At 50.1% G+C, this 26725-nt stretch overlaps 1 protein-coding gene across 3 annotated transcripts in view; it reads right to left on the bottom strand.

Moving 5' to 3' along the window:
• The window catches only part of ARAP2 (ArfGAP with RhoGAP domain, ankyrin repeat and PH domain 2), a 598685-nt gene that overhangs the window by 349249 nt on the left and 222711 nt on the right, over window positions 1-26725 (bottom strand). For all 3 annotated transcript variants that reach the window (XM_069744626.1, XM_069744628.1, XM_069744627.1), the window contains exons 14-15: window positions 6690-6864; window positions 6012-6134 (exon numbers count right to left, since the gene is read on the bottom strand). In XM_069744626.1, coding sequence (XP_069600727.1) covers window positions 6012-6134; window positions 6690-6864 — 298 coding nt within the window. The remainder of the gene's footprint in view (window positions 1-6011; window positions 6135-6689; window positions 6865-26725) is intronic.

The following is a 26725-nucleotide window of genomic DNA, read 5'->3' as shown; positions in this document are numbered from 1 at the left end:
CTCTCTATGCACAGCCTCCTTCTGCAGTACATTTCTCCTCAGCCTCTCTATGCACAGCCTCCTTCTGCAGTACATTTCTCCTCAGCCTCTCTATGCACAGCCTCCTTCTGCAGTACATTGCTCCTCAGCCTCTCTATGCACAGCATCCATATGCAGTACATTGCTCCTCAGCCTCTCTATGCACAGCCTCCTTCTGCAGTACATTGCTTCTCAGCCCCTCTACGCATAGCCTCCATATGCAGTACATTGCTCCTCAGCCTCTCCATGCACAGCCTCCATATGCAGTACATTGCTCCTCAGCCTCTCCATGCACAGCCTCCATATGCAGTACATTGCTCCTCAGCCTCTCTATGCACAGCCTCCTTCTGCAGTACATTGCTCCTCAGCCTCTCTATGCACAGCCTCCATATGCAGTACATTGCTCCTCAGCCTCTCCATGCACAGCCTCCATATGCAGCACATTGCTCCTCAGCCTCTCCATGCACAGCCTCCATATGCAGTACATTGCTCCTCAGCCTCTCTATGCACAGCCTCCTTCTGCAGTACCTTGCTCCTCAGCCTCTCTATGCACAGCCTCCATCTGCAGTACATTGCTTCTCAGCCTCTCTATGCACAGCCTCCTTATGCAGTACATTTCTCCTCAGCCTCTCTATGCACAGCCTCCATCTGCAGTACATTGCTCCTCAGCCTCTCTATGCATAGCCTCCATATGCAGTACATTGCTCCTCAGCCTCTCTATGCACAGCCTCCTTCTGCAGTACATTGCTCCTCAGCCTCTCTATGCACAGCCTCCATATGCAGTATATTGCTCCTCAGCCTCTCTATGCACAGCCTCCATCTGCAGTACATTGCTCCTCAGCCTCTCTATGCACAGCCTCTATCTGCAGTACATTGCTCCTCAGCCCCTCTATGCACAGCCTCCATATGCAGTACATTGCTCCTCAGCCTCTCTATGCACAGCCTCCATATGCAGTACATTGCTTCTCAGCCTCTCTATGCACAGCCTCCATCTGCAGTACATTGCTCCTCAGCCTCTCCATGCACAGCCTCCATATGCAGTACATTGCTCCTCAGCCTCTCTATGCATAGCCTCCATATGCAGTACATTGCTCCTCAGCCTCTCTATGCACAGCCTCCTTCTGCAGTACCTTGCTCCTCAGCCTCTCTATGCACAGCCTCCATCTGCAGTACATTGCTCCTCAGCCTCTCTATGCATAGCCTCCATATGCAGTACATTGCTCCTCAGCCTCTCTATGCATAGCCTCCATATGCAGTACATTGCTCCTCAGCCTCTCTATGCATAGCCTCCATCTGCAGTGCATTGCTCCTCAGCCTCTCTGTGCACAGCCTCCATATGCAGTACCTTGCTCCTCAGCCTCTCTATGCATAGCCTCCATATGCAGTACATTGCTCCTCAGCCTCTCTATGCACAGCCTCCATCTGCAGTACATTGCTCCTCAGCCTCTCTATGCATAGCCTCCATATGCAGTACATTGCTCCTCAGCCTCTCTATGCACAGCCTCCTTATGCAGTACATTTCTCCTCAGCCTCTCTATGCACAGCCTCCATCTGCAGTACATTGCTCCTCAGCCTCTCTATGCACAGCCTCCTTCTGCAGTACATTGCTCCTCAGCCCCTCTACGCATAGCCTCCATATGCAGTACATTTCTCCTCAGCCTCTCTATGCACAGCCTCCATATGCAGTACATTTCTCCTCAGCCTCTCTATGCACAGCCTCCTTCTGCAGTACATTGCTCCTCAGCCTCTCTATGCACAGCCTCCTTCTGCAGTACATTGCTCCTCAGCCTCTCTATGCATAGCCTCCATATGCAGTACATTGCTCCTCAGCCTCTCTATGCACAGCCTCCTTATGCAGTACATTGCTCCTCAGCCTCTCTATGCACAGCCTCCATCTGCAGTACATTGCTCCTCAGCCTCTCTATGCACAGCCTCCTTCTGCAGTACATTGCTTCTCAGCCCCTCTACGCATAGCCTCCATATGCAGTACATTTCTCCTCAGCCTCTCTATGCACAGCCTCCTTCTGCAGTACATTGCTCCTCAGCCTCTCTATGCACAGCCTCCTTCTGCAGTACATTGCTTCTCAGCCCCTCTACGCATAGCCTCCATATGCAGTACCTTGCTCCTCAGCCTCTCTATGCACAGCCTCCATATGCAGTACATTGCTCCTCAGCCTCTCCATGCACAGCCTCCATATGCAGTACATTGCTCCTCAGCCTCTCTATGCACAGCCTCCTTCTGCAGTACATTGCTTCTCAGCCCCTCTACGCACAGCCTCCTTCTGCAGTACATTGCTCCTCAGCCTCTCTATGCACAGCCTCCATATGCAGTACCTTGCTCCTCAGCCTCTCTATGCACAGCCTCCATATGCAGTACATTGCTCCTCAGCCTCTCCATGCACAGCCTCCATATGCAGTACATTGCTCCTCAGCCTCTCCATGCACAGCCTCCATATGCAGTACATTGCTCCTCAGCCTCTCTATGCACAGCCTCCTTCTGCAGTACCTTGCTCCTCAGCCTCTCTATGCACAGCCTCCATATGCAGTACATTGCTTCTCAGCCTCTCTATGCACAGCCTCCTTATGCAGTACATTGCTCCTCAGCCTCTCTATGCACAGCTTCCATCTGCAGTACATTTCTCCTCAGCCTCTCTATGCACAGCCTCCATATGCAGTACATTGCTTCTCAGCCTCTCTATGCACAGCCTCCTTATGCAGTACATTGCTCCTCAGCCTCTCTATGCACAGCTTCCATCTGCAGTACATTTCTCCTCAGCCTCTCTATGCACAGCCTCCATATGCAGTACATTGCTCCTCAGCCTCTCTATGCACAGCTTCCATCTGCAGTACATTTCTCCTCAGCCTCTCTATGCACAGCCTCCATCTGCAGTACATTGCTCCTCAGCCTCTCTATGCATAGCCTCCATATGCAGTACATTGCTCCTCAGCCTCTCTATGCACAGCCTCCTTCTGCAGTACATTGCTCCTCAGCCTCTCTATGCACAGCATCCATCTGCAGTACATTGCTCCTCAGCCTCTCTATGCACAGCCTCCATATGCAGTACATTGCTTCTCAGCCTCTCTATGCACAGCCTCCTTATGCAGTACATTGCTCCTCAGCCTCTCTATGCACAGCTTCCATCTGCAGTACATTTCTCCTCAGCCTCTCTATGCACAGCCTCCATCTGCAGTACATTGCTCCTCAGCCTCTCTATGCATAGCCTCCATATGCAGTACATTGCTCCTCAGCCTCTCTATGCACAGCCTCCTTCTGCAGTACATTGCTCCTCAGCCTCTCTATGCACAGCCTCCTTCTGCAGTACATTGCTTCTCAGCCCCTCTACGCATAGCCTCCATATGCAGTACATTTCTCCTCAGCCTCTCTATGCACAGCCTCCATATGCAGTACATTTCTCCTCAGCCTCTCTATGCACAGCCTCCTTCTGCAGTACATTGCTCCTCAGCCTCTCTATGCACAGCCTCCTTCTGCAGTACATTGCTCCTCAGCCTCTCTATGCATAGCCTCCATATGCAGTACATTGCTCCTCAGCCTCTCTATGCACAGCCTCCTTATGCAGTACATTGCTCCTCAGCCTCTCTATGCACAGCCTCCATATGCAGTACATTTCTCCTCAGCCTCTCTATGCACAGCCTCCTTCTGCAGTACATTGCTCCTCAGCCTCTCTATGCACAGCCTCCTTCTGCAGTACATTGCTTCTCAGCCCCTCTACGCATAGCCTCCATATGCAGTACCTTGCTCCTCAGCCTCTCTATGCACAGCCTCCATATGCAGTACATTGCTCCTCAGCCTCTCCATGCACAGCCTCCATATGCAGTACATTGCTCCTCAGCCTCTCTATGCACAGCCTCCTTCTGCAGTACATTGCTTCTCAGCCCCTCTACGCACAGCCTCCTTCTGCAGTACATTGCTCCTCAGCCTCTCTATGCACAGCCTCCATATGCAGTACCTTGCTCCTCAGCCTCTCTATGCACAGCCTCCATATGCAGTACATTGCTCCTCAGCCTCTCCATGCACAGCCTCCATATGCAGTACATTGCTCCTCAGCCTCTCCATGCACAGCCTCCTTCTGCAGTACCTTGCTCCTCAGCCTCTCTATGCACAGCCTCCATATGCAGTACATTGCTTCTCAGCCTCTCTATGCACAGCCTCCTTATGCAGTACATTGCTCCTCAGCCTCTCTATGCACAGCTTCCATCTGCAGTACATTTCTCCTCAGCCTCTCTATGCACAGCCTCCATATGCAGTACATTGCTTCTCAGCCTCTCTATGCACAGCCTCCTTATGCAGTACATTGCTTCTCAGCCTCTCTATGCACAGCCTCCTTATGCAGTACATTTCTCCTCAGCCTCTCTATGCACAGCCTCCATCTGCAGTACATTGCTCCTCAGCCTCTCTATGCATAGCCTCCATATGCAGTACATTGCTCCTCAGCCTCTCTATGCACAGCCTCCTTCTGCAGTACATTGCTCCTCAGCCTCTCTATGCACAGCATCCATCTGCAGTACATTGCTCCTCAGCCTCTCTATGCACAGCCTCCATATGCAGTACATTGCTTCTCAGCCTCTCTATGCACAGCCTCCATCTGCAGTACATTGCTCCTCAGCCTCTCTATGCATAGCCTCCATATGCAGTACATTGCTCCTCAGCCTCTCTATGCACAGCCTCCTTCTGCAGTACATTGCTCCTCAGCCTCTCTATGCACAGCATCCATATGCAGTATATTGCTCCTCAGCCTCTCTATGCACAGCCTCTATCTGCAGTACATTGCTCCTCAGCCCCTCTATGCACAGCCTCCATCTGCAGTACATTGCTCCTCAGCCTCTCTATGCACAGCCTCCTTCTGCAGTATATTGCTGCTCAGCCTCTCTATGCACAGCCTCTATCTGCAGTACATTGCTCCTCAGCCCCTCTATGCACAGCCTCCATATGCAGTACATTGCTCCTCAGCCTCTCTATGCACAGCCTCCATATGCAGTACATTGCTCCTCAGCCTCTCTATGCACAGCCTCCATCTGCAGTACATTGCTTCTCAGCCTCTCTATGCACAGCCTCCATCTACAGTACATTGCTCCTCAGCCTCTCCATGCACAGCCTCCATATGCAGTACATTGCTCCTCAGCCTCTCTATGCATAGCCTCCATATGCAGTACATTGCTCCTCAGCCTCTCTATGCACAGCCTCCTTCTGCAGTACATTGCTCCTCAGCCTCTCTATGCACAGCCTCCATATGCAGTACCTTGCTCCTCAGCCTCTCTATGCACAGCCTCCATCTGCAGTACATTGCTCCTCAGCCTCTCTATGCATAGCCTCCATATGCAGTACATTGCTCCTCAGCCTCTCTATGCATAGCCTCCATATGCAGTACATTGCTCCTCAGCCTCTCTATGCATAGCCTCCATCTGCAGTGCATTGCACCTCAGCCTCTCTGTGCACAGCCTCCATATGCAGTACCTTGCTCCTCAGCCTCTCTATGCACAGCCTCCATATGCAGTGCAGTGCTCCTCAGCCTCTCTATGCACCACCTCCTTATGCAGTACATTGCTCCTCAGCCTCTCTGTGCATAGCCTCCATATGCAGTACATTTCTCCTCAGCCTCTCTATGCACCACCTCCTTATGCAGTACATTGCTCCTCAGCCTCTCTATGCACAGCCTCCATATGCAGTACATTGCTCCTCAGCCTCTCTATGCACAGCCTCCATATGCAGTGCATTGCTCCTCAGCCTCTCTATGCACCACCTCCTTATGCAGTACATTGCTCCTCAGCCTCTCTGTGCAGTACATTGATCCTCCCAGTCATGTGCTCCACTCAGTCCAATGAGTTGTGTTTTCAGGCGCGCACAGCTCTTGTGTATGCTCATACTACAGATTTTGTTGCAGCCACAAGGTACAATTCCACTAAAACACAAAGCTTCTTATATTCAAACATTAACTATCACAGCTTTTATTTTAGGTATCAGCTTAACTACTTACCTTCTTTTGATTTTCGGTTTGTCAATAGTTTAGAAGAGGATGAAGATGCTTTATACAAGAATCCACAATAGGACATATGTAGATTGCTTCCATTCGCTGACAGAACTTCTGATGATGTGTAATCTAGAATGTTTAAAAACAAATTGCTTATATGTTCTAAAATAGGAGGATTTTTTTGCTGCAGATATTAGTCAATGGATTTTATTTTTGGGCTATTATTATTTCAACACTTTTGAATATTCAGAATATTAAAAAATTATGTTTATAATCAATGAGCAAAATGGCAAACATTGATCGAGATGGTACACATGGAACATTAAATTTGGTCCAACTCAAAATTATACAGTATAACAGTGTATAAGATGCACTTTTTTCTCTATTCATGGTGTGTCACAATATTGTGCACATCTTCTGTAACGCACAACTTATCTTAGCTGGTGGCAGTTTTTTGTTCAATATATGAAAGGAATAATAAAATTGGTGCAAACTATATCCTTTTTTTGCCACATTTTGCTTAGTAAATCTGCCACATGTTGAAACAAAAATATAAAGTGAGAAGTAAATATGGTTGGTTTATTCATGCTGTCCCTAGAAAAAATCTGTCAACAACTCAGAAGCTCCATTAATAGTGATTGATAAAATAATGACCAAGAGTAAATTGTCCTGTAAAACTTTTACCTGAAAACTTGTTATGATGTAGAAATTCCATCTGCAAGCGTTGTCCTGACATTTTTGCCAGAAGATATGGAGTGCTGTTCAGAGGATCTCCAGTAGAGCACATGACATCAGCGCCGCTAAACACTAACGTTATGGTTTCAAACACATCCGGTTTAGTCACTGCAGTACACAATGCCTACAAGCAATTAACAGACAAATTTTATAGTTTCTTTTAAATCAGAAGCTATGAGTCTGAAGAATATGGTAAGGTCAAAAAATAAAATGGTATTCTTCAACTGGAACATCTTGTAACGTGTTCATTTCTAAATCCTCCATTCTACAAGTGCAATTCATTTTGTCAATCACTCATATCAAATTATATGAGTGTTCAAACATTGTTTGTAAAGAGGCATTTTTAGTTTTAAATTCTTTCACCGCTAACAAAAAATCCTTAGCCTTTAATATCCTGACCAAGCAGCTGACATCACTCCTGCACCGCAGAGGTCGATGGCGGTATTATAAGCGATACAATGGAGCCAAAGAAACTGGAATGTTATTAGAAAGAGGGGAATCTTGTGAGGGGAAGTATGGGGGGAAAAAGTGTGAGGTGATGGTACAGGAGGAGCATGTGGGAACATTATGTGGTGATAAAGTTTGAGGAGGTAGTATGAGGGGGAAAAGTATGTGGAGACAGTATGGGAGGGAAAGTGTAAGAGGACAGTATGGTGGAGATATTGTGCTAAGCCAGTATGGATAGAATGTGAGGGGACAGTATCGAATGGAGAAAAGTGTGAGGGGACAATATAGGGGAAGTGTGAAGGAACAGTGTGAGAGGACAGTATTGGGAGAAAAGTATGAAAGCTGTTGTGAGTTCTGTTTTTGGGCTCCCTCTGGTGGTTACTGATGGTACTGGGTGATTTGTGTTCTGCTGTCTCTGGTGTCCACCTGTTCTATTAGGATTTGGGAGTTTCCTATTTAACCGGGCTTTCTTGTCATTTCCCCGCCGGCTATCAAGGTTATCAGAGTGTTTTGTTACCTCAGCTTCTGGCTTCAGTAATCTTCAGGACAAGCTAAGTTTTTGATTTTCTTGTTCCACGTTTTGCTTTATTTTTGTCTTGTCCAGCTTGCATATAATTGTTTCTTTGCTGCTGGTTGCTCTAGCGGGCTGTAATTGCTCCTCATGTTCCATGAGTTGGAACATGAGTTCAAGTAATTACAGGATGGTTTTTTGAAGGGTTTTTTGCTGACCGCGCAGTTTACTTTTGTATCCTCTGCTATCTAGTTTTAGCGGGCCTCATTTTGCTGAATCTGTTTTCATACTGTGTATGTGCCTTCCTCTCATTTCACCGTCATTATATGTGGGGGGCTGCTATTTCTGTGGGGTATTTCTCTGGAGGCAAGAGAGGTCTGTGTTTCTTCTAATAGGGGAAGTTAGATCTTCGGCTGGTGCGAGACGTCTAGGATCAACGTAGGCACGTTCCCCGGCTATTGTTATTTGTGTGTTCAGGTTTAGGCTCGCGGTCAGCTCAGGTTCCATCACCCTAGAGCTCGTTGGTGCTTGTCCTTTTGTGATTCCCTGCCATTGGAATCATGACAGTATAGCCGGCCCAAAATGTTTGTGCTGAAGTAGGAGGAAAAGTAGTCTGAGGAAGTTTTTTTTTTTTTTACTCCTCTGAGGTTGCTGCCTAGCCCTAATTGCAGCCTGGCTGATTTTTTTTTTTTCTCTTCCTCCTCTTAATCCTTGAATGGCTCTGACCTTAGCTGTTTATCATGGACGTCCAGAGTTTAGCTTCCAGCTTGAATAATCTTGCTGCTAAGGTTCAAAATATACAAGATTTTGTTGTACATGCTCCTATGTCTGAACCTAGAATTCCTATTCCAGAGTTCTTTGCTGGAGATAGATCTAGTTTTCTGAATTTTAGGAACAATTGCAAGCTGTTCCTTTCTTTGAAATCTCGCTCTTCTGGAGACCCTGCTCAGCAGGTTAAGATTATTATATCTTTCCTGCGGGGTGACCCTCAAAATTGGGCATTTGCATTGGCACCAGGGGATCCTGCGTTGCTTAATGTGGATGCGTTTTTTCTGGCATTGGGTTTGCTCTATGAGGAACCTAACCAAGAGATTCAGGCTGAAAAAGCTTTATTAGCTCTCTCTCAGGGGCAAGATGAAGCAGAAATATATTGTCAAAAATTTCGGAAATGGTCAGTGCTTACTCAGTGGAATGAGTGCGCCCTGGCTGCAAAGTTCAGAGATGGCCTTTCTGAGGCCATTAAAGATGTTATGATGGGGTTCCCTGCGCCTACGGGTCTGAATGAGTCTATGACTATGGCTATTCAGATTGATCGGCGTTTACGGGAGCGCAAACCTGTGCACCATTTGGCGGTGTCTTCTGAACAGGCACTTGAGACAATGCAATGTGATAGAGTTCAGTCTAGAAGTGAACGGCAAAACTATAGGCGGAAAAATGGGTTGTGCTTTTATTGTGGTGATTCAGCTCATGTTATATCAGCATGCTCTAAACGCACAAAAAAGGTTGATAAGTCTGTTGCCATTAGTACGTTACAGTCTAAGTTCATTCTGTCTGTGACTCTGATTTGTTCATTATCATCCATTTCCGTCGATGCCTATGTGGATTCAGGCGCTGCCCTGAGTCTTATGGATTGGTCATTTGCCAATCGTTGTGGGTTTAGTCTGGAGCCTCTGGAAGTCCCTATTCCTTTGAAGGGAATTGACTCTACACCTTTGGCTATGAATAAACCTCAGTACTGGACACAAGTGACCATGCGTATGACTCCCGTTCATCAGGAGGTGATTCGCTTCCTGGTATTGTATAATTTACATGATGTTCTAGTACTTGGTCTGCCATGGTTACAAACTCATAATCCAGTCCTTGACTGGAAAACAATGTCTGTGTTAAGCTGGGGATGTCAGGGGGTTCATGATGATGCACCTCCGATTTCTATCGCTTCATCTACTCCTTCTGAGGTTCCTGTATTTTTGTCGGATTATCGGGATGTTTTTGAGGAGCCTAAGCTCAGTTCGCTTCCTCCTCACAGGGATTGCGATTGTGCTATAGATTTAATTCCTGGTAGTAAATTTCCTAAAGGTCGTTTGTTCAATCTGTCAGTGCCAGAGCATACTGCTATGCGGGATTATGTTAAGGAGTCCTTGGAAAAGGGACATATCCGTCCATCTTCGTCCCCTTTGGGAGCAGGTTTTTTTTTTGTGGCCAAGAAAGATGGGTCCCTGAGGCCTTGTATAGATTATCGTCTTTTGAATAAGATTACCGTAAAATATCAGTATCCTTTGCCTTTGTTGACTGATTTGTTTGCTCGCATTAAGGGGGCTAAATGGTTCACTAAGATTGATCTCCGGGGTGCGTATAATCTTATACGAATAAAGCAAGGTGATGAGTGGAAAACCGCATTTAATACGCCTGAGGGCCATTTTGAGTATTTGGTAATGCCTTTCGGACTTTCTAATGCTCCTTCAGTCTTCCAGTCCTTTATGCACGATATTTTCCGTGAATATCTGGATAAATTTATGATTGTGTATTTGGATGATATTTTGGTTTTTTCTGATGACTGGGAGTCTCATGTTCAGCAGGTCAGGAAGGTGTTTCAGGTCCTGCGGGTTAATTCCTTGTTTGTAAAGGGCTCAAAGTGTCTCTTTGGAGTCCAGAAGATTTCTTTCTTGGGGTATATTTTTTCCCCTTCTACTATTGAGATGGATCCCGTCAAGGTTCGGGCTATTTGTGACTGGACGCAGCCTGCATCTCTTAAGAGTTTGCAGAAGTTCTTGGGCTTTGCTAATTTCTATCGTCGTTTTATAACTAATTTTTCTAGTGTTGTTAAGCCTTTGACGGATTTGACTAAGAAGGGTGCTGATGTTGCTGATTGGTCTCCTGCGGCTGTGGAGGCCTTTCAGGAACTTAAACGCCGGTTTTCTTCTGCTCCTGTGTTGCGTCAGCCTGATGTTTCGCTTCCTTTCCAAGTTGAGGTTGATGCTTCCGAGATTGGAGCGGGGGCGGTTTTGTCACAGAGAAGCTCCGATTGCTCGGTGATGAAGCCATGTGCGTTCTTTTCTAGAAAATTTTCGCCCGCTGAGCGGAATTATGATGTGGGTAATCGGGAACTTTTGGCCATGAAGTGGGCATTTGAGGAGTGGCGTCATTGGCTGGAGGGTGCTAGACATCGTGTGGTGGTCTTGACTGATCACAAAAATCTGATTTACCTTGAGTCTGCCAGGCGTCTGAATCCTAGACAGGCTCGTTGGTCACTGTTTTTCTCTCGTTTCAATTTTGTGGTTTCATACCTGCCAGGTTCAAAGAATGTGAAGGCGGATGCTCTTTCTAGGAGTTTTGTGCCTGACTCCCCTGGAAATTCTGAGCCCACTGGTATCCTTAGGGATGGGGTGATTTTGTCGGCCGTCTTCCCAGACTTGCGACGTGCTTTGCAGGAGTTTCAGGCGGGTAAACCTGATCGTTGTCCGCCTGAGAGACTGTTTGTTCCGGATAGTTGGACCAGTAGAGTCATCTCCGAGGTCCATTCTTCTGCGTTGGCAGGTCATCCTGGAATATTTGGTACTAGAGACTTGGTGGCCAGGTCTTTTTGGTGGCCTTCCTTGTCGAGGGATGTGCGTTCTTTTGTGCAGTCTTGTGAGGTTTGTGCTCGGGCTAAGCCTTGCTGTTCTCGAGCCAGTGGATTGTTGTCACCTTTGCCTATCCCGAAGAGGCCTTGGACGCACATTTCCATGGACTTTATTTCGGATCTCCCTGTCTCTCAAAAAATGTCCGTCATCTGGGTTGTGTGTGACCGCTTTTCTAAAAGGGTTCATCTTGTACCCTTGCCTAAGTTGCCTTCCTCCTCTGAGTTGGTCCCTCTGTTTTTTCCAGAACATGGTTCGTTTGCATGGGATTCCGGAGAACATCGTTTCTGACAGGGGATCCCAGTTTGTGTCTAGATTTTGGCGGACGTTCTGTGCTAAGATGGGCATTGATTTGTCCTTTTCGTCTGCATTCCACCCTCAGACGAATGGCCAGACGGAGCGAACTAATCAGACCTTGGAAACTTATTTGAGGTGTTTTGTTTCTGCTGATCAGGATGACTGGGTTACCTTTTTGCCGCTGGCTGAGTTTGCCCTTAATAATCGGGCTAGTTCTGCTACCTTGGTTTCTCCTTTCTTTTGTAATTCAGGGTTTCATCCTCGTTTTTCCTCTGGTCAGGTGGAGCCTTCTGATTGTCCTGGAGTGGACATGGTGGTGGATAGGTTGCATCAGATTTGGAGTCATGTGGTGGACAATTTGAAGTTGTCCCAGGAGAAGGCTCAGCAGTTTGCTAATCGCCGTCGCCGCGTGGGTCCTCGACTTCGTGTTGGGGACTTGGTGTGGTTGTCTTCTCGTTTTGTTCCTATGAAGGTCTCTTCTCCTAAGTTCAAGCCTCGGTTCATCGGTCCTTATAGGATCTTGGAAATTCTTAACCCTGTGTCATTTCGTTTGGATCTCCCGGCATCGTTTGCTATTCATAATGTGTTCCATCTGTCGTTGTTGCGGAGGTATGAGGTACCTGTTGTTCCTTCGCTTGAGCCTCCTGCTCCGGTGCTGGTGGAGGGAGAATTGGAGTATGTTGTGGAGAAGATCTTGGATTCTCGTGTTTCCAGACGGAAACTCCAATATTTGGTCAAGTGGAAGGGTTATGGTCAGGAGGATAATTCTTGGGTGGTTGCCTCTGATGTTCATGCTGATGATTTGGTCCGCGCTTTTCATAGGGCTCATCCTGGTCGCCCTGGTGGTTCTCGTGAGGGTTCGGTGACCCCTCCTCAAGGGGGGGGTACTGTTGTGAGTTCTGTTTTTGGGCTCCCTCTGGTGGTTACTGATGGTACTGGGTGATTTGTGTTCTGCTGTCTCTGGTGTCCACCTGTTCTATTAGGATTTGGGAGTTTCCTATTTAACCGGGCTTTCTTGTCATTTCCCCGCCGGCTATCAAGGTTATCAGAGTGTTTTGTTACCTCAGCTTCTGGCTTCAGTAATGTTCAGGACAAGCTAAGTTTTTGATTTTCTTGTTCCACGTTTTGCTTTATTTTTGTCTTGTCCAGCTTGCATATAATTGTTTCTTTGCTGCTGGTTGCTCTAGCGGGCTGTAATTGCTCCTCATGTTCCATGAGTTGGAACATGAGTTCAAGTAATTACAGGATGGTTTTTTGAAGGGTTTTTTGCTGACCGCGCAGTTTACTTTTGTATCCTCTGCTATCTAGTTTTAGCAGGCCTCATTTTGCTGAATCTGTTTTCATACTGTGTATGTGCCTTCCTCTCATTTCACCGTCATTATATGTGGGGGGCTGCTATTTCTGTGGGGTATTTCTCTGGAGGCAAGAGAGGTCTGTGTTTCTTCTAATAGGGGAAGTTAGATCTTCGGCTGGTGCGAGACGTCTAGGATCAACGTAGGCACGTTCCCCGGCTATTGTTATTTGTGTGTTCAGGTTTAGGGTCGCGGTCAGCTCAGGTTCCATCACCCTAGAGCTCGTTGGTGCTTGTCCTTTTGTGATTCCCTGCCATTGGAATCATGACAGAAAGCATTGTATGTAGGAAAGCGTGAAAAGACAATATGGGGTGTGATGCCGCAATCACTATAACAGGTTGGGGAATACTTGCTTGACAGCGATATAACACACAGCAAGACCGTATTTTCTTTAACAAAAGTCCGTGCCTGGTTTATTATACCTCCATAAACCATGGTAGGGCATTTGAACATCACAGCACCGGCATATAGTTCATTACAGCTGCGGTTACGTTCATACAGCTCATTATATGCATCAACGGAACATAACAATCACTGACTTGCCTGTCAGGCACACATCAGATCAGTGAGTTCCATTAGCAGATTCTCTGCCGTTATAACCCCTTGCTGGAGTTACCTTCCTGCAGCTCCTGCTCCACACACTGACCTCCTGTCAGTCCTCTCTTCTGGGGAAGCTGCTGAACTGGGATCACTGTCCCTGTGGCCAGTGCACTCCCGACAGTCCAGATCCTTAGACGAACGATAATTCCCCCAAACGCAGTGCCATCACTGACTCTGCCAACTCGGCCCTATCTGTGTGCTGTTCAGGACGTCCGTCCCCACTTGGAACCATCCAACACACAGGCCACCAGGTCGAAAACCTCACCATGTACTCTTCAGGAAGTTAGCACCTCCAACACATAGGCCTTCCAGGACCTTACACAGGGACCAATGAGGTCCGTCCATACACGTTCTAAAAATGTGACCACACCATGGTCACATTATGTACCTGTAACCACTCCCATAGGTGAGAGGTGTGTGTGGTTAGTCAGACCCACCCAGCTCAATGACTAACCCTGTAAACCTCCCTTTAAAGCTACACAAACACAAGGTTGGTAGGACAACAGGTCCCAGAGCAACATTATTGGCTTACAGCGCAGAGGATCTCATCTGCGACACATACTGGCCATTTACAATAATGTCGGACGTAGTCTCACCATCATAGTTATGCCTGTGACTGCCATGCATTCCCATGGCCTCAATATGCCTCAGTGCATATTCTGGAGAGAACATGCAGCGGCCGCTAGCTGTAACAGGGGTCACTGAATGACATATCCACCCCTCTGTTCAATCCTGTGGGGTTGAACACTTGTTACTAGTGTTGAGCGATACCTTCCGATATCGGAAAGTATCGGTATCGGTTGGGATCGGCCGATATTCAAAAAATATCGGATATCGCCGATACCGATACCCGATCCCAATGCAAGTCAATGGGACCAAAATATCGGAATTAAAATAAACCCTTTCTTTCCTTGTAGGTTCATTCTACATCAAGGAAAACAACTAAGAATAATGTAGGATGTATTGTGGGAGGTGGCGGAGACATTAAAGGCAATGAGGTTTAGCCCAATCAAATAGAATAGCATGTTTTTTTTTTTTTTTTAAGACGTTCGGAGTGAAAAAGATATTGAGTATGTAAATTTTTTTTTATTTTGTCAGATATTGATGTTTCACTATTCCACGCCCTTCCCCTTCTTTTTTTTTCTTTTTTTTTTTTTACTTTTCCCACACTTTCATCTTCATCATCATCAGCATCTTTGACATCAACTTCTTCTTCACCTTATTCATCTTCTTCTTCATCTTCTACCTATTTTTTTTTTTTATTACATTCTTCATATTCATTTTATTCAACTATTATTATTCTTCCTATTCTACATATTCTTTTTATTCCACTGTTATTATTCTTCCTATTCTACTTCTTCATCATATTCTCATTTGTGACAGGCATTCCCGTAGTTGTTATCTATAAAAGTTGGAAGATTACACCTTCCGTTCTGCCAGTCACAAAAGTTACATTTGTCCGCGTTCAGTTTGGCCTGCAGCATCAGGCTTTATCCAGGGGCACCACGAGGAGGAACGGACTCACCCCCATACACTGCTTAGTCTTCTTCTGCATATAATTTAGATAATATCTTTTGCTCTGATATTAAGTCTTATGCTTAAAGGGAACCTGTCACCCCGTTTTTGAAAGATGAGATATAAATAGTGTGAAATAGGGGCAGAGCTGGGCTTTACATTAGTGTCCTTTTGGTGCCTTTATTCCCCCGGGATGCTGCTGAAATACCTTTGTGAAGTGTCCGTTTTGTCCTGTCAGTCAAGTTGGTCAGGTCGAATGGGCGTTGTAAAATAGCGGTTCCTCCCCCTGATTCTCGGCTTGTCTTTCGTAAACGCGATCTGTGAATAGCACAGATCGCGCTTTTTCTTAGCGCCTGCGCAGTGAATTTGCCTCCGGCGCCTGCGCATTATGTTTTGCCCATCTGTGGGCAAAGCATAATTGACATCATTGCGCATGCGCGGGCCTTCACTTTAGCCGGGGTGCCCCGGAAGTTGTCATATCGGCAAAGTGTTATTCTGGATGCCGTATCTCATCCCACACTGCGAGCGTAAGGCAGGCGAGCGATCTTGGCACAAAACTTACGCTCGCAGTGTGGGATGAGATACGGCATCCAGAATAACACTTTGCCGATATGACAACTTCCGGGGCACCCCGGCTAAAGTGAAGGCCCGCGCATGCGCAATGATGTCAATTATGCTTTGCCCACAGATTGCCGGAGGCAAATTCACTGCGCAAGCGCTAAACATAACGCCAACGGCGGAACTAAACTTCGCAGGGAATTGCATGAGGTGGGGGAGGAACCGCTATTTTACAACGCCCATTCGACCTGACCAACTTGACTGACAGGACAAAACGGACACTTCACAAAGGTATTTCAGCAGCATCCCGGGGGAATAAAGGCACCAAAAGGACACTAATGTAAAGCCCAGCTCTGCCCCTATTTCACACTATTTATATCTCATCTTTCAAAAACGGGGTGACAGGTTCCCTTTAATGTTCTTCTGCTCTTTGTTCTGCAGCCTCTTGTTCTTCTGCTTCTCGGTCTTCCATGTCGTCGTCTCCAGGGTCGTCGTCTCCAGTGTCGTCATCTCCGCCGTCGTCGTCTCAGCCGTCGTCGTCTCCGCCGTCGTCGTCGTCGTCATCGGGGTGGTCTTCCGGGTCGTCGTCGTCGTCATCGGGGTGGTCTTCCGGGTCGTCGACTTTAGGGTCTTCAACTTGGAAATGTAGCAGAAGGTACAAGAAGGCTGAGAAAATGCCAAGAACCAGCTGATGGAACTGGAACTCGGATGGCTACCCGAAGGTTCAAGAGCCTATGGAACTACCGAGGACCAGCTGACGTTACTGGAACCCGGTTACTAAGCAGGAGGTACCCGTGCTAAAAAGCACTACCAAGGACCGCCTGACGTTGGCGGAACTCGGATACCCAGAAGGAGGCACCTAAGCCAAAGGCTCTGCCCGGAACCAGCTGACGGTACTGGAACCAGGATGGGGAGCAGAAGGTACAAGAGCAAAAGACACTGCCGAGAACCAGCTAACGGTACTGGAACCCGGATGGGTAGCCGAAGGTCCAAGAGCCAATGGAACTACCGAGGACCAGCTGACGTTACTGGAACCCGGTTACTAAGCAGGAGGTACCCGTGCCCGAAAGCACTACCAAGGACCACCTGACGTTGGTGGAACTTGGATACCCAGAAGGAGGCACCTAAGCCAAAGGCTCTGCCCGGAACCAGCTGACGGTACTGGAACCAGGATGGGGAGCAGAAGGTACAAGAGCAAAAGACACTGCCGAGAACCAGCTGACGGTGCTGGAACCAGGTGGTGGACCTGAAGGTCCACAGGAGAGGAGAGAACAGCTAGGCCGCGAGGCAGCCGCAGTTACCGAACCCCAACAGTCCTACAGGGGGAGCTGGGCCTACTGGCACTACAGAACCAGCCTTGACTACCAGTTCACGCAGCCCACATAGGAAGCTCCTAAACTGGAGGCACCCTGGAGTTGGCTAACCCGACCGCACCACGACGGGGCAAGCATAGGCGTCTCAGTGAGCTTGACACAACCCGGAAACAGCTGGCGGTGCTGATACCAGGCTTGGCACGAGGGAGTACCTGTGTCAAGAACACTGCCGAGAACCAGCTGGCGGTGCTGGAACCCAGATGCGTTGCCCCAGTGTGCAAGAGCCAATGGCACGACCGAGGACCAGCTGGCGGTGCTGGAACCCGGTTACTAAGCTGTAGGTGCCCGCGCTTAAAAGCACTACCAAGGACCGCCTGACGTTGGCGGAACTCGGATACCCAGGAGGAGGCACCTAAGCCAAAGGCTCGGCCTGGAACCAGCTGACGGTGCTGGAACCAGGTGGTGGACCTGAAGGTCCACAGGAGAGGAGAGAACAGCTAGGCCGCGAGGCAGCCGCAGGTACCGAACCCCAACAGTCCTACAGGGGGAGCTGGGCCTACTGGCACTACAGAACCAGCCTTGACTGCCAGTTCACGCAGCCCACATAGGAAGCTCCTAAACTGGAGGCACCCTGGAGTTGGCTAACCCGACCGCACCACGACGGGGCAAGCATAGGCGTCTCAGTGAGCTTGACACAACCTGGAAACAGCTGGCGGTGCTGAAACCAGGCTTGGCACGAGGGAGTACCTGTGTCAAGAACACTGCCGAGAACCAGCTGGCGGTGCTGGAACCCAGATGCGTTGCCCCAGTGTGCAAGAGCCAATGGCACGACCGAGGACCAGCTGACGGTGCTGGAACACGGTTACTAAGCTGTAGGTGCCTGCGCTTAAAAGCACTACCAAGGACCGCCTGACGTTGGCGGAACTCGGATACCCAGGAGGAGGCACCTAAGCCAAAGGCTCGGCCCGGAACCAGCTGACGGTGCTGGAACCAGGTGGTGGATCCCAAGGCCCACAGGAAAGGAGAGAACAGCTAGGCCGCGAGGCAGCCGCAGTTACCGAACCCCAACAGTCCTACAGGGGGAGCTGGGCCTACTGGCACTACAGAACCAGCCTTGACTACCAGTTCACGCAGCCCACATAGGAAGCTCCTAAACTGGAGGCACCCTGGAATTGGCTAACCCGACTGCAACACGACGGGGCAAACATAGGCGTCTCAGCGAGTTTTACACACCCCGGAAACAGCTGACGGTGCTGAAACCAGGTTTGGCACGAGGGAGTACCTGTGACAAAAACACTGCCGAGAACCAGCTGGCGGTGCTGGAACCCAGATGCGTTGCCCCAGTGTGCAAGAGCCAATGGCACGACCGAGGACCAGCTGACGGTGCTGGAACACGGTTACTAAGCTGTAGGTGCCCGCGCTTAAAAGCACTACCAAGGACCGCCTGACGTTGGCGGAACTCGGATACCCAGGAGGAGGCACCTAAGCCAAAGGCTCGGCCCGGAACCAGCTGACGGTGCTGGAACCAGGTGGTGGACCCCAAGGCCCACAGGAGAGGAGAGAACAGCTAGGCCGCGAGGCAGCCGCAGTTACCGAACCCCAACAGTCCTAGAGGGGGAGCTGGGCCTATGGGCACTACAGAACCAGCCTTGACTACCAGTTCACGCAGCCCACATAGGAAGCTCCTAAACTGGAGGCACCCTGGAGTTGGCTAACCCGACCGCACCACGATGGGGCAAGCATAGGCGTCTCAGTGAGCTTGACACAACCCGGAAACAGCTGGCGGTGCTGAAACCAGGCTTGGCACGAGGGAGTACCTGTGTCAAGAACACTGCCGAGAACCAGCTGGCGGTGCTGGAACCCAGATGCGTTGCCCCATTGTGCAAGAGCCAATGGCACGACCGAGGACCAGCTGACGGTGCTGGAACACGGTTACTAAGCTGTAGGTGCCCGCGCTTAAAAGCACTACCAAGGACCGCCTGACGTTGGCGGAACTCGGATACCCAGGAGGAGGCACCTAAGCCAAAGGCTCTGCCCGGAACCAGCTGACGGTGCTGGAACCAGGTGGTGGACCCCAAGGCCCACAGGAGAGGAGAGAACAGCTAGGCCGCGAGGCAGCCGCAGTTACCGAACCCCAACAGTCCTACAGGGGGAGCTGGGCCTACTGGCACTACAGAACCAGCCTTGACTACCAGTGCACGCAGCCCACATAGGAAGCTCCTAAACTGGAGGCACCCTGGAGTTGGCTAACCCGACCGCACCACGACGGGGCAAGCATAGGCGTCTCAGTGAGCTTGACACAACCCAGAAACAGCTGACGGTGCTGAAACCAGGCTTGGCACGAGGGAGTACCTGTGACAAGAACACTGCCGAGAACCAGCTGGCGGTGCTGGAACCCAGATGCGTTGCCCCAGTGTGCAAGAGCCAATGGCACGACCGAGGACCAGCTGGCGGTGCTGGAACACGGTTACTAAGCTGTAGGTGCCCGCGCTTAAAAGCACTACCAAGGACCGCCTGACGTTGGCGGAACTCGGATACCCAGGAGGAGGCACCTAAGCCAAAGGCTCGGCCTGGAACCAGCTGACGGTGCTGGAACCAGGTGGTGGACCCCAAGGCCCACAGGAGAAGAGAGAACAGCTAGGCCGCGAGGCAGCCGCAGTTACCGAACCCCAACAGTCCTACAGGGGGAGCTGGGCCTACTGGCACTACAGAACCAGCCTTGACTACCAGTTCACGCAGCCCACATAGGAAGCTCCTAAACTGGAGGCACCCTGGAGTTGGCTAACCCGACCGCACCACGACGGGGCAAGCATAGGCGTCTCAGTGAGCTTGACACAACCCGGAAACAGCTGATGGTGCTGAAACCAGGCTTGGCACGAGGGAGTACCTGTGACAAGAACACTGCCGAGAACCAGCTGGCGGTGCTGGAACCCAGATGCATTGCCTATTAAAGATTGTCTTCCTAGAGCCCCAACTAGCGGTGTTGGAGCTAAGGGTAAGCAGGGGGAGCAGAGTGTAGGCCGAAGCCTGCACTGGAGGCAGCTTTGTGTCTGCGTTGCGTTTGCAGGACACTTTGCCGGCTACACAGTGGGGGAACAGCTGGCGTTGCTGAACCCCACTAACACAATGGCGTGTGTTTTTCTCTGTGCAGCTAGCACTTGCGGTCAAAAATTAGCGATGTTAGAGCCCGTGTTGAAGCAGGAGGAGGAGGAGAGGAGCAGAGTGTAGGCCGAAGCCTATTTGAACCAATTTCAAAGGAAACCTTTAACCCCCCCTCAGGTGTTACAAAGTACAAGAGACACACCTTGTGCAGTATTAATGCTGCACAAGTGAAAGGTTGCTCTATTAATTTGTCTACTTGCACACGCTGAATGAAAGACGTACACAATTTAGCCCATTCTACAGTCAAACTGTAGTGGATGCGTGACTTGGCTTTTTAAGGAGACGCAGCACAGGTGTCCCAAATAACCCCTTGGTGCTTGGCGCAGCTTCCTGAGCGTTGTTATTTGCTGTACAGGAGTCTGCGCTCTTGTGTTATCCCTTGGCAATGCCCTGTTAGAGCTGCCCGTCTTATGACCTCATTTCATGTTGGCCGGTGCGGTTAACGATGGCCATAAATCCCAGACCCACAGTGCCTTTTCATAAAGTCACACTGCGGTGCTGTGATTCGTGGCCTTGAGCAGTAAATATTTTGGCCGCTCACACACGTCCTTACACCTGCTTCAGACTGGGCGGCCTCTGCTGATCCCTTCTCGCATGCCGCGGCCATGAGGCTGCACAGTCTGAAGAAGGCGGAAGGAGATGAGTTAAGACAGGTGAAGATATGCACTGCTCGTGCCCATCAATCACACCCTCGCAGTCAAAATAAGACAACGAGGAGCATTGTTTCAGGCAGGGCGGACGCACAGGCGCAACAAGCCAACCAATGATGTCAGAAGACGGGAAGCGCTACCAAGGGGGGTGCTGCGTATCATTAGAAAGGAAAGTCACACCTCAGGGACAGTGGAATGGTCTCAATGAGACACATTTTGTACGTTTTGAGTTCCACGTGGGCAAGGACAAAAAGTCAGCCACCTTGTACAAATGCAGCAGTACTGCTGTACAAGGTGGCTGTTATACATAGAAACACCTGGGGGTGGGGGGCAGGCTCCCTTCAATTTCAGTTCATGTGCCTGCGTGGCGTTTGCAGGACACGTTGCCAGCTACACAGCAGGGGAACAGCTGGCGGTGCTGAACCCCACTAACACATTGGCTGGTGTTTTTCTCTGTGCAGCTAGCATGTCCGGGCAGAAACTGGCGTTGTTTGAGCCCAGGGTCAGCAGGAGGAGGAGAGGAGCAAAGTGTAGGCCGAAGCCTGCACTGGTGGCAGCTTTTGTTCAGTTGTGCCAGCGTGGCTTGTGCTGGACACGATGCCGACTACACAGCAGGGGAACAGCTGGCGGTGCTGAACCCCACTAACACATTGGCTGGTGTTTTTCTCTGTGCAGCTAGCATGTCCGGGCAGAAACTGGCGTTGTTTGAGCCCAGGGTCAGCAGGAGGAGGAGAGGAGCAAAGTGTAGGCCGAAGCCTGCACTGGTGGCAGCTTTTGTTCTGTTGTGCCAGCGTGGCTTGTGCTGGACACGTTGCCGACTACACAGCAGGGGAACGGCTGGCGTTGCTGAACCCCACTAACACATTGACTGGTGTTTTTCTCTGTGCAGCTAGCAGTTCTGGGCAAAAACTAGCGGTGTTTGAGCCCAGGGTCAGCAGGAGGAGTAGAGGAGCAGAGTGTAGGCCGAAGCCTAGTTGAACCAATTTCAAAGGTTACCTTTAACCCCCCCCTCAGGTGTTGCAAGGTACAAGAGCCACACCTTGAACAGCATTAATGATGCACAAGTCAAAGGTTGCTCTATTTAATTTTGCTCCTTGCACATGCTGAATTAAACACGTACACTATTTAGCCCATTATACTGTCAAACAGTAGTGGAGGCGTGACTAGTCTACTAGTCTTTTTAAGGAGACGCAGCACAGGTGTACAAATTTACACCTAGATGCTGTGCGCAGATTCCTTACCGTTGTTATTTGCAGTACAGGAAACTGCGCTCTTGTGTTATCCCTTGGCAATACCCTGTTAGTGCAGGCCGTCTCATGACCTCATTTCATGTTGGCCGTTGCGGTTAACGATGGCCATAAATCCCAGACCCACAGTGGCTTTTCCTAAAGTCACACTGCGGTGCTGGGATTCGTGGCCTTGTGCAGTAAATATGTTCGCCGCTCACACATGTCCTTACACCTGCTTCAGACTGGGCGGCCTCAGCTGATCCCTTATCGCATGCCGCGGCCATGAGGCCGCACAGTCAGAAGAAGGCGGAAGGAGGGGAGTGAAGACAGGGGAACATATGCACTGCTCGTGCCCATCAATCACACCCTCGCAGTCAAAATATATGAGACAACGGGGGGCGTTGTGTCGGGCAGGGGGGACGCACAGGCACAGCCAGCCAACCAATGATGTCAGGAGACGGGCAGCGCTAACAATGGGGGTGCTGCGTGTCATTAAAAAGGAAAGTCACACCTCAGGGACATTGTAATGGTCTGTAATGAGACACATTTTGTACTTGTTGAGTTCCACGTGTGCAAGGAGAAAAAGTCAGCCACCTTGTACAAATGCAGCAGTACTGCTGTACAAGGTGGCTGTTATACATAGAAACACCTGGGGGGGTGGGGGGCAGGCTCCCTTCAATTTCAGTTCATGTGCCTGCGTGGCGTTTGCAGGACACGTTGCCAGCTACACAGCAGGGGAACAGCTGGCGGTGCTGAACCCCACTAACACATTGGCTGGTGTTTTTCTCTGTGCAGCTAGCATGTCCGGGCAGAAACTGGCGTTGTTTGAGCCCAGGGTCAGCAGGAGGAGGAGAGGAGCAAAGTGTAGGCCGAAGCCTGCACTGGTGGCAGCTTTTGGTCAGTTGTGCCAGCGTGGCTTGTGCTGGACACGATGCCGACTACACAGCAGGGGAACAGCTGGCGGTGCTGAACCCCACTAACACATTGGCTGGTGTTTTTCTCTGTGCAGCTAGCATGTCCGGGCAGAAACTGGCGTTGTTTGAGCCCAGGGTCAGCAGGAGGAGTAGAGGAGCAGAGTGTAGGCCGAAGCCTAGTTGAACCAATTTCAAAGGTTACCTTTAACCCCCCCCTCAGGTGTTGCAAGGTACAAGAGCCACACCTTGAACAGCATTAATGATGCACAAGTCAAAGGTTGCTCTATTTAATTTTGCTCCTTGCACACGCTGAATAAAACACGTACACTATTTAGCCCATTATACTGTCAAACAGTAGTGGAGGCGTGACTACTAGTCTTTTTAAGGAGATGCAGCACAGGTGTCAAAATTTACACCTAGCTGCTGTGCGCAGATTCCTGAGCGTTGTTATTTGCTGTACAGGAGTCTGCGCTATTGGGATCCCTTGGCCATGCGCTGTGAGCGCTTCCTGTCTTCTGACCTCATTTAATGTCGGCCGTTACGGTTAGCGATGGACATGAATCCCAGACCCACAATGTGTTTTCAAAAAATCACACTGCGTGGCTGGGATTCGTGGCCTTGTTCAGTAAATATGTTTGACGCTCACACATGTCCTTACACCTGCTTCAGACTGGGCGGCCTCATCTGATCCCTTATCGCCTGCCGCGGCCATGAGGACACCCAGTCTGAAGAAGGCGGAAGGAGATGAGTGAACACAGGCAAACATATGCACTGCACATGCCCATCAATCACACCCTCGCTGTTCAAAAAAATAAGACACCGAGGGGCGTTGTTTCGAGCAGGGCAGACGCACAGGCGCAGCCAGCTAACCAATGATGTCAAAAGACGGGCAGCGCTAACAAGGGTGGTGCTGCGTATCATTAGAAAGGAAAGTCACACCTCAGGGACAGTGGAATGGTCTCAATGAGACACATTTTGTACGTGTTGAGTTCCACGTGGGCAAGGAGAAAAAGTCAGCCACCTTGTACAAATGCAGCAGTACTGCTGTACAAGGTGGCTGTTTTACATAGAAACACCTGGGGGTGGGGGGCAGGCTCCCTTCAATTTCAGTTCATGTGCCTGCGTGGCGTTTGCAGGTCACGTTGCAAGCTACACAGCAGGGGAACAGCTGGCGGTGCTGAACCCCACTGACACATTGACTGGTGTTTTTCTCTGTGCAGCTCGCATGTCCGGGCAAAAACTGGCGGTGTTAGAGCCCAGGGTCAGCAGGAGGAGGAGAGGAGCAATGTGTAGGCCGAAGCCTGCACTGGTGGCAGCTTTTGGTCAGTTGTGCCAGCGTGGCTTGTGCTGGACACGATGCCGGCTACACAGCGGGGGAACAGCTGGCGGTGCTGAACCCCACTAACACATTGGCTGGTGTTTTTCTCTGTGCAGCTAGCACTTCCGGGCAGAAACTGGCGGTGTTTGAGCCCAGGGTCAGCAGGAGGAGGAGAGGAGCAGAGTGTAGGCCGAAGCCTGCACTGGTGGCAGCTTTTGGTCAGTTGTGCCAGCGTGGCTTGTGCTGGACACGATGCCGACTACACAGCAGGGGAACAGCTGGCGGTGCTGAACCTCACTAACACATTGACTGGTGTTTTTCTCTGTGCAGTTAGCAGTTCCGGGCAAAAACTAGCGGTGTTTGAGCCCAGGGTCAGCAGGAGAGGAGCAGAGTGTAGGCCGAAGCCTAGTTGAACCAATTTCAAAGGTTACCTTTAACCCCCCTCAGGTGTTGCAAGGTACAAGAGCCACACCTTGTGCAGCATTAATGCTGCACAAGTAAAAGGTTGCTCTATTTGTTTTGCTCCTTGCACACGCTGACTAAAACACGTACACTATTTAGCCCATTATACTGTCAAACAGTTGTGGAGGCGTGACTTGTCTTTTTAAGGAGACGCAGCACAGGTGTCAAAATTTGCACCTAGGTACTGGGCGCAGATTCCTGAGCATTGTTATTTGCTGTACAGGAGTCTGCGCTATTGTGATCCCTTGGCCATGCGCTGTGAGCGCTTCCTGTCTTCTGACCTCATTTCATTTCGGCCGTTGCGGTTAGCGATGGACATGAATCCCAGACCCACAGTGTGTTTTCAAAAAATCACACTGCGTGGCTGGGATTCGTGGCCTTGTGCAGTAAATAGGTTTGCCGCTTACACATGTCCTTACAACTGCTCCAGACTGGGAGGCCTCAGCTGATCCCTTATCGCCTACCACGGCCAGGAGGCCGCACAGTCTGAAGAAGGCGGAAGGAGATGAGTTAAGACAGGCGAACATATGCACTGCTCGTGCCCATAAAACACACCCTCGCTGACAAAATAAATATGACAACGAGGGGCGTTGTTTCTAGCAGGGCGGATGCACAGGCGCAGCCAGCTAACCATGATGACAAAAGACGGGAAACGCTACCAAGGGTGGTGCTGCGTATCATTAGAAAGGAAAGTCACACCTCAGGGACAGTGGAATGGTCTCAATGAGACACATTTTGTACGTGTTGAGTTCCACGTGGGCAAGGAGAAAAAGTCAGCCACCTTGTACAAATGCAGCAGTACTGCTGTACTAGGTGGCTGTTATACATAGAAACACCTGGGGGGGGTGGGGCCAGGTTCCCTTTAATTTCAGTTCATGTCCCTGCGTGGCGTTTGCAGGTCACGTTGCCGGCTACACAGCAGGGGAACAGCTGGCGTTGCTGAACCCCACTAACACATTGGCTGGTGTTTTTCTCTGTGCAGCTAGCACTTCCGGGCAAAAACTAGCGGTGTTTGAGCCCAGGGTCAGCAGGAGGAGGAGAGGAGCAGAGTGTAGGCCGAAGCCTGCACTGGTGGCAGCTTTTGTTCTGTTGTGGCAGCGTGGCTTGTGCTGGACACGTTGCCGACTACACAGCAGGGGAACAGCTGGCGGTGCTGAACCCCACTGACACATCACCTAGTGTTTTTTCTGTGTAGACAACACTTCCAGGTGGCAACTGACAGTGTTGAAACCCAGGGAATCAAAGAGGAGCAGAGTGTAGGCCGAAGCCTGCAGTGGAGCAAGTTGAAAGGGAACCTTTAACCCCCCCCCCCCCAGGCATTTGTTGCTGAAAGAGCCATCTTGTACAGCAGTAATACTGCACATGGAAAATGGTGGCTCCGAAAATTATGCTCCTTGCAAACGCTGAAGTACACACTCATATAATGTGTCCCCTCACACCGTCAAACCATCCCGGAAGTGGGACTTTCCTTTGTAATGTGACACAGCACAGCCGTCATTCCAGCCCCTTGGTGCCGGGCGCCACCTCCTCAACGTTGTTTGGTTCTGTCACGGAGCCTGCGCTGTAATGTTATCCCTTGGCCATGCACAGTTAGCGGTGCCCGTCTTCTGACATCATGTAGGTGTCAGACTGGCAGTGCCTGTGCGTCCAAGTTGCCCGAGATCCAACCTTGCAGTGTCATCTAATGTAGTCCCACTGCGGGCCAGGGATCCATGGGCATGCGCAGTGCATATCATCGCCTCTCACTCACCTCCTTCCTGCTTCTTCAGACTGTGCGGCGTCACGGCCGTGGCATGCTATTAGGGATCAGCTGACGCCGCCTAGTCTGAAGAAGCGTGAAGAAGGGGAGTGAGAGGCTAGTATATGCACTGCGCATGGCCATGGATACCAGGCCCACTGTGGGATCACATTAGACGACACTGCGAGGTGTGATTTCGGGCAGCGTGGACGCACAGGCGCAGCCAGGACGACAACAAATGATGTCAGAGGACGGGCAGCGCAAACTGTGCATGGCCAAGGGATAACATAACAGCGCAGGGT

This window comes from Ranitomeya imitator, chromosome 1 (genome assembly GCF_032444005.1).
Source record: "Ranitomeya imitator isolate aRanImi1 chromosome 1, aRanImi1.pri, whole genome shotgun sequence".
Classification (NCBI taxonomy): domain Eukaryota; kingdom Metazoa; phylum Chordata; class Amphibia; order Anura; family Dendrobatidae; genus Ranitomeya; species Ranitomeya imitator.
This window is presented reverse-complemented; position numbering and strand designations above follow the sequence as displayed.